The 16,465-nt window shown below is 35.0% G+C and overlaps 2 protein-coding genes across 2 annotated transcripts in view; both read left to right on the forward strand.

Moving 5' to 3' along the window:
* Window positions 1–16,465, forward strand: part of cgref1 (cell growth regulator with EF-hand domain 1) — a 314,634-nt gene that overhangs the window by 142,403 nt on the left and 155,766 nt on the right. The window lies entirely within an intron of this gene.
* LOC141295846 (grainyhead-like protein 1 homolog) overlaps window positions 13,860–16,465 on the forward strand; it is a 29,090-nt gene continuing 26,484 nt past the window's right edge. The window contains exons 1-2 of the mRNA XM_073827126.1: window positions 13,860–14,001; window positions 15,762–15,948. Of these exons, the coding sequence (XP_073683227.1) occupies window positions 13,982–14,001; window positions 15,762–15,948 (207 nt within the window). The 5' untranslated portion in view covers window positions 13,860–13,981. The remainder of the gene's footprint in view (window positions 14,002–15,761; window positions 15,949–16,465) is intronic.

Below are 16,465 nucleotides of genomic sequence, written 5' to 3' on the forward strand. Positions count from 1 at the left end.
TGCCTTTGACATTAATATGGATTTGTGGCATTTGCTTTGAATGACTGTATCTGTGAGTGGTGTTTTAATCACTGGATTACAGTAGATGTCTTTCAGTAATATCCTGAACGCTGCCTTTTCCCCTTTGTCTGCAAAATCTGGCTCAGGTTCAACTGAAACTCGTTCGTTTTTCACTGGGAGCCGACTTGCCCCGAGTTTATCTGACACTGACAAATCCTCTTTGATTCCATGCAGTCATAACACAATTTCACACTTCACTCAGATCAGCTGGTCTTCTGCTCAGACCGAATGATCGGTGTTTTAAAAGTCTCTAAGAGCAAATACAAGTAGATCAATCCTGTATTCATCTGGGATTGCCAGTAAGTTTGAGTCAGATTGTAGTTTGTGATTGATGACACACTTGAGAGGATTATCAGTTGTGCCAAACCATGCCCTGGATAATTACTGAAAGTGTGTCATTTCAATAAAGCAGGAGGCAAAATGAGATGATGAGCTGGTTTATAGTTTATGTGACTCAAACTGAACCAGTCACGAAGGCTTTCCGTTTGCAAGAAAGTTCAAATTACTTTCTACTCCAGTATATCAGTCTGACACAAACAGGAATGGTTTTTCACATGATTTACAGTTAAGGTCAAAAGTTTACATACACCTTGCAGAATCTGCAAAATGTTAATTATTTTACCAAAATAAGAGGGATCATACAAAATGCATGTTATTTTTTTATTTAGTACTGACCTGAGTAAGATATTTCACATAAAAGATGTTTATATATAGTCCATAAGAGAAAATAATAGTTGAATTTATAAAAATGACCCTGTTCAAAAGTTTACACACTTGATTCTGTGTTGTTACCTGAATCATTCAGCTGATAGTTGTTCATGAGTCCCACAAATTCTTTGGTTTTTTAGCATTTCTGTGTATTTAAACCTTTTCCATCAATGACTGTATGATTTTGAGATCCATCTTTTCACACTGAGGACAACTGAGGGACTCATATGCAACTATTACAGAAGGTTCAAATGCTCTCTGATGCTTCAGAAGGAAACATGATGAATTAAGAACCGGGGGTGAAAACATTTGAACAGAATGAAGATGTGTACATTTTTCTTATTTTGCCTAAATATCACTTTTTCCATTTAGTACTGCCCTTCAGAAGCTGCAGAAGATACTTACATGTTTCCCAAGACGAAATAAGTAAAATTTACCCTTTTCTTCAAATTCCAAAAGTTTTCACCCCTGCCTCGTAATGCATCAGTGAGCGTTCTGTAATAGTTTCATATGAGTCCCTCAGTTGTCCTCAGTGTGAAAAGATGGATCTTAAAATCTGAAAGTCATGGTTGAAAAGGGTTTAAATAGACAAAAATGCTGAAAAACCAAATAATTTGTGGCACCTGACTTATCTAAAGAACAGTGGGCAGTTTAACTGTTCAGGACAAACAAGGGACTCATCAACAACTATCACAAAAAAAAAAAACAAAAAAAAAACACACAGCTGTGGATTATTCAGGTAACAACGCAGTATTCAAAATCAAGTGTGTGTAAACTTTTGAACGGGGTCATTTTTATAAATACAACAATTATTTCCTCTTGTGGACTATATGTAAACATCTTTTATGTGAAATATCTTATTCAGGTCAGTACTAAATAAAAAAGAACATGCATTTTATATGATTCCTCTTATTTTGGTAAAATAATTAACATTTTGCAGATTCTGCAAGGTGTATGTAAACTTTTGACTTAAACTGTAAATTTTAAAATACAATCAGCAGTTATTATTATTATTGTAAAAATATTTCACAATATAGTGTTTACTGTATTTTTTAATTAATAATGCAGATTTGGTGACCAACAGATTAATTCTATAAAAATTTTAAATCCTAAATATTTTTCCAGACTTTTTACTCTTTTCATTTAGTTGTTACAGGAGTACACTCTGGGTTAAAAACAACCCATCGCTAAGTGAAATATGGACAAACCCAGTGATTGGGTTGTCTTGACCCAAATGTTTAACCCAAACTTCTGGGTAGTTTTATTAAACTCAACAATTGTTTAAAAAATACTATATGGCTGGCTTAAAATGAACCCAGAATAGTTTGTAAATTAAAAATCAAAAAAGGTGAACATTTATTAATAAGCAATTCAAAAAATGTTTCTTATTTAATTATCATTTATCAACTTATTAACGTTCATTTATAGAACATGTTAATAAATGTTCATTTCCAACCTATTCTAGGATCATTTCAAGCAAGAAATATAGTCATTTTTAAGCAATAGTTGAGTTAAATTTTTCATTTAAGACATTTGTGACCCTGGACCACAAAACCAGTCATAAGGTTAAATTTTACAAAACTGAGATATATACACCATATGAAAGCTCAATAAATAAGCTTTCTATTGATGCATAGTGTGTTAGGATAGGACAATATTTGGCCGAGATACATCTATTTGAAAATCTGGAATCTAGGGTGCAAAAAAATCAAAATACTGAGAAAATCACCTTTAAAGTTGTCCAAATTAAGTTCTTAACAATGCATATTACTAATCAAAAATTACATTTTGATAGGTTTACAGTAGGAATTTTACAAAAAATCTTAATGTAACATCATCTTTACTTAATTTCCTAATGATTTTTGACATAAAAGAAAAATCAATAATTTTGACCCATACAATGTATTTTTGGCTATTACTACAAATATACCCCAGCGACTTAAGACTGGTTTTGTGGTCCAGGGTCACATTTTTGATTTAAACCTTTTTTTCTAAACTATTGGGCAAAAGGCTACATTTTTAATGACTTCTTATGGCCTCTGCCCTTATTATTATGAAAAATGAGTGGTTAGCAGCTTTCTGCAAAGCTTTGTATAACAACATGTTTTCTTTCAGTACCTCACTGACAGATCCTCACACTGTGGCACTAACATGAGCGGCAGAGCATTGTAATGGGAGACAGATGTGTGTACAAGGCTGTTTCGTGGTTCTGAGACTGAGGTGACGGTAATAAGTTCACAGTAATGGCTTTGGCTTGGACTCAAGCGAAACCTGCCTGTTCCTACCTGCCCTGGTGCTTGACAGCAGCAGAGTGAATGTTACTGCACCTCCATCACACATACGTACTGTATCTATCAGTTTATCTGTGCACCAGACCGACAGCTTTTCTTCCCGTTTGCTCTCCTGTGTATTTCGCTGATTTTGCACTTGCATTCTAGGATATTAAGGCCTTAATGCCACTGTGGTTGCATCATGGTCTACAAAACTGAATCCTGCATAACCTGAAGTGAATGGTGAAGCGCAGAAATGTTGAAGATTATTAGAAATCTAAAATCTCTAGTTGAAAACTCGCCCAAGCTGTAAAAGAAGCCTAACCGGGTATGGCGGAGAAGCACGTTCAACCTCTGTTGTGTTGCTCTACAGGTCCTAATCTCAGTTCTTCACAATGTAAACCGCCCTTTATAACGGCCACATTGGCAGCAGTGTTGCACTCTAGTCTAATGAAGGTTCAAATGCTGTTGTCTTGAGAGGAGAGCGTAGGGTGTGACATACGCGTGTGTTAACTTGCGCGTTTAAAGTTCTCCTCGTATCAAGCTCATGTCCCTGTATCTTTGAGCATCAGGTGTCATCTTATGAAAGCAGTGGCGTGTCGTAAAGAAAGAAAGAAAATGCTACTTGACCTCTCGATGATCCGAGATCATTTCATAGCATGGCTCTTGAAATCTGCTCTTCTCATTTTGCACTCATGTCATATTTTATGGCTTGGATGAAGCATAGATTTATCTGGCTTTTGCTGTGGACCATGTGCAGCGGTGTACTGAGTACTAAGTGCATGCTAGTATACTGTGACAATCCATAGGGGTTTGTATGCATGTGTGTGTCACGCCTTTCTGTCTTATGACCTGAAAACGTAAGAGGTACTAAATCTGCCACGCAGCATTCTGTGAAACTGCAGTTGCTTCCATCGCAAATCTCTCACTCAAATTCGATCAATTAATGGGAAAAAAAGAATGTTGCGCTATTAGTGAAAAGATCAGAAGTTCACTTTCAGAACAAAAATGTACAGATAAATTACTTACCCCATTCTCATCCACTTCTTCAATCGATAAAAAATTATGTTTCTTGAGGAAAACATTTCAGGAATTATCTCCATATAGTGGACTTTAATGGTGCCCCCAAGTTTGAACTTCCAAAATGCAGTTTAAATGCGGCTTCAAATGGCTCTAAACGATCCCAACCGAGGAGTCTTATCTAGTAAAACGATCAGTAATTTTGAAAACAAATTGACAATTCATATACTTTTTAACCTCAAACAATCATCTTGTCTAGCTGTGTTTTTATCTGGTTCAAGACAGTTAGGGTATGTCGAAAAACTCCCATCTTGTTTTCTTCCCCAACTTCAAAATTGTCCTACATCACTGCAGAAGAACAGACTCAGTGTTTACAAAGTGAATATGCGAAGAAGATCAAACGCCCCAAAAAGGTAAAACAGCGACGTTGGGCGATTTTGAAGTTGGAGAAGAAAACGAGATGGGAGTTTTTCGTCATACCCTAACTGTATTGACCCGGATTGCATTTAATGTTAAAAAGTATATAAATTGCCAATTTGTTTCGAAAATGACTCATTGTTTCGCTAGATAAGACCCTTCTTCCTCGGCTGGGATCGTTTAGAGCCATTTGAAGCTGCATTTAAACTGCATTTTGGAAGTTCAAATTTGGGGCATTTGCTGTCAAACATGGCAGTGTGAGCACTAAGCGGACCAAGACCAAATGTATCATTTTCCTTTTTTATCCGGACTAAATGAACTGAGCTACAAGTGTGAACACACCTTAAGTGTTTTTGACACACTTAAAAAGGGACTTAAAGCAACAGGTCACCCAAAAATAAACTTTGTCATTTTATTATTTACCCTAATGTCGTTCCAAACTCGTAAGACATTCGTTTATCTTTGTAACACAAATAAAGATGTTTTTGATGAAATCCAAGAGTTTTCTGACCATGCATAGACAGCAACGCAACTGACATATTCAAGGCCCAGAAAGGTAGTAAGGACATTGTTAAAATAGTCCATGTGACATCAGTGGTTCAACCGTAATGTTATGAAGCGACAAAAATACTTTTTATGGAGAAAACAAAAATAACAACATTATTCGACAATTTCTTCTGTTCTGCATCAGTCTTTGTCGCACATTCTTCGACATGGTACTGTCGCGGACGCGAAGAACTTGTTGAATGAAGTTGTTTTATTTATTGTCTATGCAGGCCAGGGTCAGAAAGGTCTTACAAGTTGGAACGACACAAGGGTGATTAATTAATGACAGAATTTTTTTTTCTGAATTCAGAAAAGTCCCATTTAAAATATATTGAAATTCTAATACATTTGCAAGTATATTTGTTTAAAGTAAATGTTTCCAGAAGTACTCTTTTTAAAAACTTGCTAAAGTCTAAAATCATGCTGAATCTAAATAAAACTGACTGATAATTTACATTTAGCTACATTTAAAATAGGACCATATGTGACGGTTTATTTCAGGCACTGCAAAAGCTGTCAATGCCAATGGTGAAAGTGGCATACCGACTTAAAGTATTCAAAATCTTAAAAGTGATTTTTCGTTGTCTTCGTTTGAGTGTTGAAACTAACTGGAATGCTGAAAGTTTTGTTTATCAACATTCCTGTACAGTTCCTGTTAAAGCTACTTGTAAACAACAAACCTGTGTGTCCCATCATATTTACTGTGAAAGCAAGAACAAGACAAATCTGTATGCAAAGATTGAACTCAAACTGTGTCTATTTTCATTTCACTGATATTTCAGTGCAATACAGGCCTAACTGAGAACACAACTATGTCTCCTGAGATAAAAACATGCTGCAATGTGACTGAACAAGATGTCTATGTAACAAGGAGCCAATAAAAACATTCTAATATAGCTAGCATAAATGCAAAATATATGTACGTATAAAACAAACTACACAACCCACAAGTCTGACTGCATGTTTGCATTAATAATTAGCTTTGTCACTTAGCTGAAAAGGAACTTGCTTTAAACATTACTGTATCATTTATTTTCTCCGAGGGCTGTCGTGCAGTTTACACGTTCTGTCAAACCTCTGAGAATTATTTTGTGAGGCTTCAAGTATCTGCTTATCAAATGTGCCTGATGTCATATTTTTTTGGACGGGCGTGCTGAAGCATTGCTCTGCGCTTCGAACATGTTTCAGCCTGCGTGTTGCAACCGCTTGAGAAAAAGAAAGAAAATGATAAGTGAGTGAAACTGCTGTGGGAAAAGGGTCAGTTTTTTAGTCTTGACGGTTGCAAGCTCAAGCCAATCAGATGTCTTGCAACGTCTTCACAACGGAACACATCCCACCATCTATTGTTGTACAAATGAACTCCTTCACCCAACCCACTGGGCAAAACCTTGGATATATCATGAGTCAACATTCACTGTCAGCTTGCTCTGACATGAAGCTGAAGTCGCCTATGGAAATGATGTTGGTCATTATTATTTCGAAATACTTCATTTTGACCGATTTTCAGAGTTGTGACCAGACGGAAAGCCCAGCTGTAACAACTGGTCAATGACATGATCTATTCATTCATTCAAAAATACAAATCGACATTTTTGATTTCCGTATTCAAATTTAAAGGGATAGTTCACCCAAAAATAAAATCTGTCATTAATTACTCACCATCGTGTCTTTCGGTAAACCGTCAGAACACAAATTAAGACCATTTTGATGAAATCCGAGAGCTTCCTGACCCCACATAGACAGCAATGTAACTGCTACATTCAAGGCCCAGAAAGGTAATAAGGACATTGTTAAAATAGTCCATTTGACATCAGTGGTTAAACCATAATTTTATGAAGCTACAAGAATACTTTTTGTGCACCAAAAAACAACTTTATTCAACAATTTCTTCTCTTCGGTGTCAGTCTTACGTCTTTATTCCATGTCAGAGACGAAATTGAGCAACTTATATCACATGGACTATTGTAATGATGTCCCTAGTACTTTTCTTGAATGTGTCAGTTGTGTTGCTGTCTATGCAGGGTCAGAAAGCTATTGGATTTCATCAGAAATATCTTAATTTGTGTTCTGAAGATGAACAAAGGTCTTCATTTTTGGGTGAACAACCACTTTAATTTTGATATATATTTTGGGGGCAAAGTTAATAAATGCCAAACAACTGTCCTGATATTGTAAAGAATATATTAGAAATGTCTGCAAATGTCATGTGGTGCAACCAGCAAAGTAAAAAACTCCAAAAACATGCAGAGAAAACATAAAACAGGAAATTACATCACAGAGAGGACCACTAATAATAATCAAAATAAAAATATAAATGAATAAGAATTTGATACTTGAACTTTTTATGATAAAACAAGGTTGTAAAATGTCATGTGGTACAACCTCAAAAAAGGGTAAAATGTATCAATATTGCTAATAATAAAATAAAATGAAAAATACACTGAATTATATATTTAAAAATTATAATGATGATTAAAATGTGTTCATTCACATGTATTCAGCCTATGTTACCCTGGATTTTTTTGAAACCGAGAGATTAATGCGTATTTTTGAAGCTTTTAACTGATGTATGGTTTGTTAGGATAGGACAATATTTGGCTGAGATACAACTATTTGAAAATATTGAATCTGATGGTGCAAAAAATGCATATTGCTAATCAAAAAGTAAGTTTTAATATATTTTCAGTAGAAAATTTACAAAATATCTTCATGGACCATGATCTTTTCTTAATATCCTAATGATTTTTGGCATAAAAGAAAAAAAATCATTTTGACCCATTCAATGTATTTTTGGCTATTGCTACAAATAAACCCATGATACTTAAGATTGGTTTTGTGGTCCAGGGTCACTTAAATGAAAATACTTATTTTGCTTTGGAAATCCAGAAATCTTGGTGATAAATAATATTAATATATAAAGAATATAAAGAAAATGATAAAGATAAATACACTCACATGTAATAATTCAAAGTATAAAAAAAGTATACAAATTATGTTATATGGTGCATATATTTAGCAAAATGCTCTTCTCTACAGTTAATTTTTCTACCTAACATGTTTTTAGTTACTGAATTAGTTTTTTCTGAGGTAGATGTGACGTTACGTGACATTGTTTACTATATTGACGTCTTTGCATGTTTATTATATGCTAAAACTGGTATTAAAGCAGAGATCAGTTCATATCCTGCTTCTCTTGAACTGAGGCGCTACAGCGATCTGTCAATCCACATTAAACAGCTCCAAAATGGCATTTATTGTTTGAATACAGTAACAAAATGGCGAGTTTGAAATCCAAGACTTTGTCTCATATCAAAACTAACAAAGCATAAAGCTTATTGCAATTTATTAGATGAGAGGTGCACTACACTGTTCCATTCATTAAAGGAGTAGTTCGCCATCAGAACAAAAAATTACAGATAATGTACTCACCCCCTTGTCATCCAAGATGTTCATGTCTTTCTTTCTTCAGTCGTAAAGAAATGATGTTTTTTGATGAAAACATTTCAGGATTTCTCTCCATATAATGGACTTGGTGCCCCCGAGTTTGAACTTCCACAATGCAGTTTAAATGCAGCTTCAAAGGGCTCTAAATGATCCCAGATGAGGAAAAAGGGTCTTATCTAGCAAAACGATCAGTTATTTTCTAAAAACTTTACAATTTATATACTTTTTAATCTCTACACAGAGTACACACAGAGCTAGACAAGACGAGCATTTGAGGTTAAAAATTATATAATTTGTAATTTTCTTTTTAGAAATTAGCGGATCGTTTTGCTAGATAAGACCCTTCATTCCTCGGCTGTGATCGTTTAGAGACATTTGAAGCTGCATTTTGGAAGCTTAAACTCGGGGGCACCATAGAAGTCCACTATATGGAGAGAAATCCTGAAATGTTTTCCTCAAAAAACATAATTTCCTAACGACTGACGAAAGAAAGACAAGGGGGTGAGTACATTATCTGTACATTTGTGTTCTGAAAGTGAATGAAAATCAAATAAAATTGAGAAATCAATATGTTTTACCCAGCCCTAGTTGTAATATTTAATGATTATAATACACTACTGGTTACACCACATGACATTTAGTCATTAAGGCTTTAAAAATGGTATAAAAGTTTTTTGAAAAAGAAATGAAAGCAACATGAATATGAAGGATATAACTTCCCAAGCAATTTAATAATCCACCAGTCCGTTGATGTCCCATAAAACCTGACCTTTCTGCTGACCTCAAGGATATATCAGACATGAAAGGACAGGGATAGAGGAGCGTTCAGTATACGGGCCCACGCTACCCTCACCCTCTCGCTGTGTTTGCACTGTAAGCACACAAGACAGCTTGATAACATCTTCCTAATAGTTTCTCCAAAACATCACAGCTTATCCCAGCAACCTTCAGCGCTGCTCTGTTTATTGGGAAAACGCAAAAAGCAGTTAGTCATTTGAGCACATCATGGAGATCCTTCACTCTTTCTATCTTATTTGCTTAGCATCCCGCTTTTGTCCCGAGGCAGTAACTGGTCAAATGGCAGCGAAGAGGTGAGCAGCCGTTACTGAGAGCAAATAGGATGTGGCTTGGATGTAATAAATATCAGTACGACTTTATCGGTGCCTGGTTGAATACTGAGAAACACTAGACTCAAGACTATAAAATACATGCAGTTACCGTAGGATGAGTCCTGGCAAGCCTAAAAGGTGGTCTGTATTTGCATCTTATTGCCCTCACATCCTGGTGCTCTGCACTCAGACCTATGACTAGAGCTGGCAAATAACTGTCAAGAGCAGGAGCAAGTAGGAAGAACACAAACAGAAGGGAATCACGCACCACATCCTGAGGGAACAGCAAATAGACTCAAGCAAATCCAGCCATCCGTCCTTCTAAGGAATATGTTACTAAATGTAATTTAAGTGTTACCAGTGTGCTCACTGTTCATACAATATAAAAGTATTATATACATATTTAGTTTCATTCCATGTTAAAACAGGTGCAAACGTTTTTTTCAACTCAAAAATTGGTAGTGGATTTGACAAATAATCAAAAAGAAGGTCATTTTTGTAGTGTTTTCTTTTATGTTGACACCCTTAGAAAGCCATTTTAAACCTGACCTGTATTTTCATTTACACTTGTGACTAAAATCGAGAGGGATGCATGTGCTAACGAAGTCTACATCATCTGTTTGTCATACATGCAAATGATCTCTTATGACTCCCTTGTACTTCCTTGTTGATGTTTTCATTATATATCAGTTTCTTCCATTTTCTACAGTATTCACCTTGTTTGAGTTACATTAAACACACATTTTAAAAAAAGAAATATATGAAAATTGACAGCCGTTTAGTTCTACACAGCTTAATAAAGGCTACAAATTTGCTGAAACAACAAATAAAAAATAATTGCCGGATTTTTTGATCTGGCTAACTATAATTTGCTCCAGGCTTTTAAGGTTTTTCTTTGAATGCATAGTTTTGTAGGGTGTTTTTCAATGGGTGTTGGTTCGGTTGTTTTGCTATGAGCAAGAGAATCAATCCTTATTAAGTTAGTTTCATGTGTGAAATTACGTCCCGTTCTTTTGTTCCAACAAGGCTTTAGGACTCTAGATGTTGCGCTTAATTAAATAACTGCCAGATACAGTAATAAACCTAATCTGTTTTTGTAATACACAAATAAAAAAAATATATATATATTACAATTCCAATGCATTAGCTTCAAATGCATATGTTTTAAACCAAAATAAACAAGCACCTAAAGCTAAATTTGGTACAGCCATACTTGCATACGTTCTGTAATAAGTTCCTGCTGTCAGCACACATTCAAAGCCATGACAGCAAATATAAACAGTGTGCCTGCTCAAGCAAGAGTCTAGGCATTAGGGTAAATAAACATTGCAGCGAGCTCAGAGGAGAAGTGTGTGTATGGAGGGGGAGTATAAACTGAAAACTAATGATAGCATCTCTAAAGCCTTCTTTCACTAAGGAGAGGTGCTCATCCTTGTATCTTATTAGGTATTATCTCTACTTAAGTGTTTAAACTTACTTATATAGTAGTGAGAGTGACTTTCTACACTCAGGTAGAGATAGTAATTACTGTTTGGAGTGACAGAATGTCACAAAAAGTGACAGGGGAAAGAGTTTCAATGAAATTAGGTGATTTGCATGTTAAAAAAAATGTAAATGTGATGATTTGGGGAACTTGAAGCAAGATATACATCTCCTTTTTGGCTTGTAGTCTACTTGTAGTCTATTAAATATGCAAATAAGTCTATAATATGCAAATAAACACAAATCAGTGTTTCATAAACAAACAAATGGATTATTCAAAAGATTACTGTTGACCGTTAGGAAACAGTTTTTGAACATTTACATCATTAGCATGTAGTATTATTATGTTGTGATTATAGTATTATGTTATATAAAGTAATTTACTTTATAAAGCACCGTCATTAAATATACTTGCATTAACCCCCTTTTTTCGGTTAAGGAGCTCTAATCTTTAGTTTTGGGTTGGTGTGGGTGTTCACAGCGGTTTGAATCGGACCTATCCTACGCTAAATGTATGCAGGGTACTTAGTTGTATTGGCAACACCTAATATTGTTATGCATACAAATCACAAGAAGCTAAAGACACACGAATACATGTGAATAGAAACGCTGCTGAACTACCGAAACTAATTTACAGCAAAATAACTAATTTTATTGTTTAAATGTGTCTTACTCTATGGTGATAACAGTATAGGCTTACATGTGTGACCCTGGACCACAAAAACAGTCTTAAGAAGCAATAGCCAAAAATATATTGTATGGGTCAAAATTATCAATTTTTCTTTTATGCAAAAAAATCATTAGGATATCAAGTGAAGATCATGCTCCGTGAAGATATTTTGTAAATTTTCTACGTAAATATATGAAAACGTACTTTTTGATTAGTAGGATGCTTTGCTAAGAACTTAGCGATTTTCTCAAGATTTAGATTTTTTTTTTTCTCCATTGGATTCCAGATTTTAAAATAGGTGTATCTCAAACCATACATTAATGTAAAGCTTTCTGATGATGTATAAATCTCAAAAGTTGACCCTTATGACTGATTTTGTGGTCTGGGGTCACATATAATTTAAAGAGAAATTAGTCAAATTAGTATGTTTAGTAAGTTTTTTTTAATCAACCTCCGATCATCTGTAACATGCAATAAGACAAAGCAACAGTTTAAACATTTCTCTGACACTAAATTTCATTTTTAATGTAAATTGTCATTATACAGAAGCATTAGCTACTATAAGATGGTTTAAAAGACTTTAGAAAAGTAATATTCAACTGTATGAAATATATATCTGAATCAGATGTGTTTGCAACAATTAAAATACTATAGATAAAATTATAGCTACATTAACTATTTAAATAAAAAAATTGCATTACATTGCAATGTTAATTTTATTAGGTTTGTTAAGTGTTTTTTAATCAACCTTAGGCCATCTTCAACATGCAATAATACAAAGCAACAGTTTAAACATTTCTCTGACACTAAATTTCATTTTTAATGTTAATTGTCATTATACAAAAGCCTTAGCTACAGTAAGATTGTTTAAAAGACTTTTATTCCACCCCTTGAACATTATAAAAGTAATGTTTGCAAAAATTTAAATACAGCTAAACGTAACTCTGAACTACTAAAGGTCATCCAAAAATAAAATCATACTTAGTATACTTGAGTAATTTTGCTGTTTTATAGTGCTAAAATAAAATAATAATAATAAATACACTGCACTGTCAATTTCAGTAGGTTTTTGTTACGTAAAACTTGCAGTTTTTTATCAACCTCAGGCCATCTTCAACACGCAATAAGGCAAAGCAACAGTTTAAACATTTCTCTGACACTAAATTTCATTTTTACTTAAATAGATGGTAGATGGTTTTAAATCAATTTTATTCCACCCCTTGAACGTTATAAAAGTAATATTCAATTGTATGACACATTAATCTGAACCAGACATGTTTGCAAAATTTAAAATACAGCTAAATGTAACTGAACTACTGAAGCTCATCCAGAAATAAAAACAACAATTTTGTCACATAGTGCTAAAAAAAAGTATTACACTGCTCCATTCTTTTTATTAGGTTTTTAAGTTAAAAATGCAGGGTTTTTTAATCAACCTCAGGCCATCTTCAATAAGACAAAGCAACAGTTTAAACATTTCTCTGACACTAAATTTCATTTTCAATGTAAATTGTCATTATACAGGAGCCTTAGCTACTGTCAGAAGGTTTCAAATAATTTTTATTTAAGATTTTCTCACATAGTGCTAAAAAAAAAAAAAGAGTATTACACTGCATCGTTAATTTCATTGGGTTTTTGTTAAAGTTAAACATGCAGGGTTTTTTTTAAATCAACATCTTCAACATGCAATAAGACAAAGCAACAGTTTCTCTGACACTGAATTTAATTTTCAATGAAATAGATGGTTGATGGTTTCAAATGATTTTTTTCCAGCCCTTGAACATTACAAAAGTAGTATTTAATTGTATGATATATAAATCTGTAATCAGATGTGTTTGCAAAATTTAAAATACAGCTAAATGTAACTGTGAACTACTGAAGCTCATCCAAAAATAAAAACATACTAAGATTTTGCTGTTTTGTAATGCTAAAATAATAATAAAAAGAGTATTACACTGCACTGTTAATTTCATTAGGTTTTTGTTAAAGTTAAACATGCACAGACCATAAGCAATGAGCAGTGTTGAATATTAAGCTCCTCCTCTCAGGTGTAATCCAATCCAGTGCCCTGTCACAGGTAAAACCGGCCCCAATTTCTCAGTATATCCAAAAAAGCGAGAAAAGCCAACAAAACCCGTTCTCATACAGGCAATTCTAACGCAGCCCTCATCCCATCCTGTGAACGTAGCTCCATACAAGAAGAAGAAGGATCGGATTTACAGTACCAACTAGAAAGTCCAGTTCGACCATAAGAGATGTCACAGGAGCATGACAAGTAAGTTCAACACTGTAGCAGGTCCATAGTCTACCGAGAGATGATCAACAGAAAAGGATCCCATGATTGAAAAAGCATGCACTATTTACTGCTTAATCTTGGTTTATTTGCTGGAACTGACAGAGATTAGCTTCTACAGTCTGACTTGTCTCAGTAAGTCTTGCCATGAGGAGTCGAACTGACAGCCGAGAGCCGATTCCGCTACACAGTTGCTGTCTGGGCTCTTCAGTTCACCTGTCATGTTCAGACCTGCTACGGTCACAGGTGTATCTGCACCTGCCGCGGGAGTTACGAGCGCCGTGCTCTATTTGTCAGACTTGTGTGGTTTGGTTCATTTTTGCGTGCGCATTTTCCTCTTTGGATTGAAATCACATTTGAAAAAGCTGACATTTTGGTAGCATTCATTATAAGCAAATGCTTCTTGGAAAACAACATTTGTGTTTTTGAAAAGCAACAAAACTGGCTGAATTTGTAAGGTTTTTAGACATTAAAACATCTCGTGATGCTGTACGTGTTTGATTATTTTATGGATTAGAATGCTATGGTTTATCAAGTTTGAAAGAGTGCATCTGCTTTCAAGGCGTTGGCAATTCCTTCTCAGGAAGAGTGTTTAAGTCTTTGTACATTGTTTAAAGTGTTTAGGAAAACTTTCTAAAAACAAATATCAAAGTATACACTTAAAATATTTGCCCGTTGTTGAGCTTTCCCCCATGCAAACAAGTCTTTGTTGACGGCCATCACCATAGCGTAAGCAATGTGAGACCTTGTATCTGTGAATCCTGAGGAGAAAGCTAAAACTCTCCTGAGTTAGTGTTTGGAGTTTGTAATTTTGCAATTAGTAATTTTGCGCTTGGTCGCCTCTTTTGTTTTAGAAGTGGGATTGCGTGTCCACAAGGTTTTATTGTCCCAGGATAACGGATCTATCGGGTTGCAAAGCTAAAATCAAACAGGGAGAAAGAATGGCACAATTAGTGATCAAATTACTCGTAATCCGTTCGCGCTAACAAACCTGGATGCAAAGGTTTGTCATAGCAACTCTATGGATTCATTCCATTATTAAAGGCCGGAGTGTTGTGTGACCAGCAAACCAAGAGAGACTAAACTGACTATCCATCATCGAGACAAAGCCTGTCCTGAATAAGGTTTATACTTTAAAACTTTCTTTCTATTTTTTTTTTAAATCTTTAACCTCGCCCTGCTTACCCTCCTAATTAAAAGGTTTCAAAGTTGAAAGTTGTCCTTATTTCACTGTCAGACATTTCAACACTTAAATGCATTTAATGAGCACTGAATCAGAGCACATTCAATCTCTGTAAGCCGCCTTTGTCTAAATAATAGATGATGGTACTCATGAGAATGACATAACGATGACGAAAACGCACAACCGGTTTTCTTAATGAACTTTGTCACAGTCTGCGACAAAAAAAAAAGTCACTCTCCTTCTGACACTTTACTGGTCGCCTTACTGGAAGAGCCAGTGAAACATGCTGTCAAACGGGAAGCTGCGGTCTGTGCAGAGATTTGTTGTTTGGGCCGGTTTTGTCACAGATTCTAAGATAAAGAAGGCCTTTCACAACAGCCTGCTCTTTTGTCAACTTTGACACCTGCAATAATGCCAAAACATCTTCAGATTGTTGATGCTCAACATCCATCATTTTGTTCCCTTTGACTCTTTGTGTTTACAAATCACACTGCCTGACGATTCATTTAACTCACGGTTCGTTTAGTACTGACGGCTCTTTATGAACTGTTCCTCACAGTAAGCGAGCAGTGCTCGTGCTACAGAATGATCCGGCGTACAACCAGCGGCGGCCTTTCACGAGTGAGGATGAGGCCTGGAAGTCGTTCCTGGAGAACCCCCTCACAGCCGCCACCAAGGCCATGATGAGCATCAATGGAGATGAAGACAGCGCCGCAGCTTTGGGTTTTCTATACGAATACTACAAGGTATGACTAGTCGATTGAATATAAAAGCATTAAATATTAGCAAAATAAATTTGAATAATACACCAAACACAATAAAAAACATATATACGGTTGAAGTCGAAAGTTTACATACACCTTGCAGAATCTACAAAATGTTAATTATTTTAGCAAAATAAAAGGGATCATATAAAATGCATGTTGTTTTTTATTTAGGACCTATCTGAATAAGATATGTTGAATTTAGAAAAACGATTCTTAATACCGTATGGTTTCCTGAAAGATCCACATCTGTTTGTTTTTTAATTGATAGTTGTTCATAGTTGTGCTGGCTGTTCTTCAGAAAAATCCTTCAGGTTCCACAGCATTTTTGCGTATTTGAACCCTTTCCAACAATGACTGTTTAATCTTGAGATCCATCTTTTCACACTGAGGACAACTGAAGGACTCGTATGCAACATACAGAAGGTTCAAATGCTCATCGATGCTTCAGAAGGAAAAACAATGCATTAATGCATCCGAGGGTGAAAACTTTTGAAAT

The sequence above is a fragment of the Garra rufa genome, chromosome 21, assembly GCF_049309525.1.
Source record: "Garra rufa chromosome 21, GarRuf1.0, whole genome shotgun sequence".
In the NCBI taxonomy this organism is placed as follows: domain Eukaryota; kingdom Metazoa; phylum Chordata; class Actinopteri; order Cypriniformes; family Cyprinidae; genus Garra; species Garra rufa.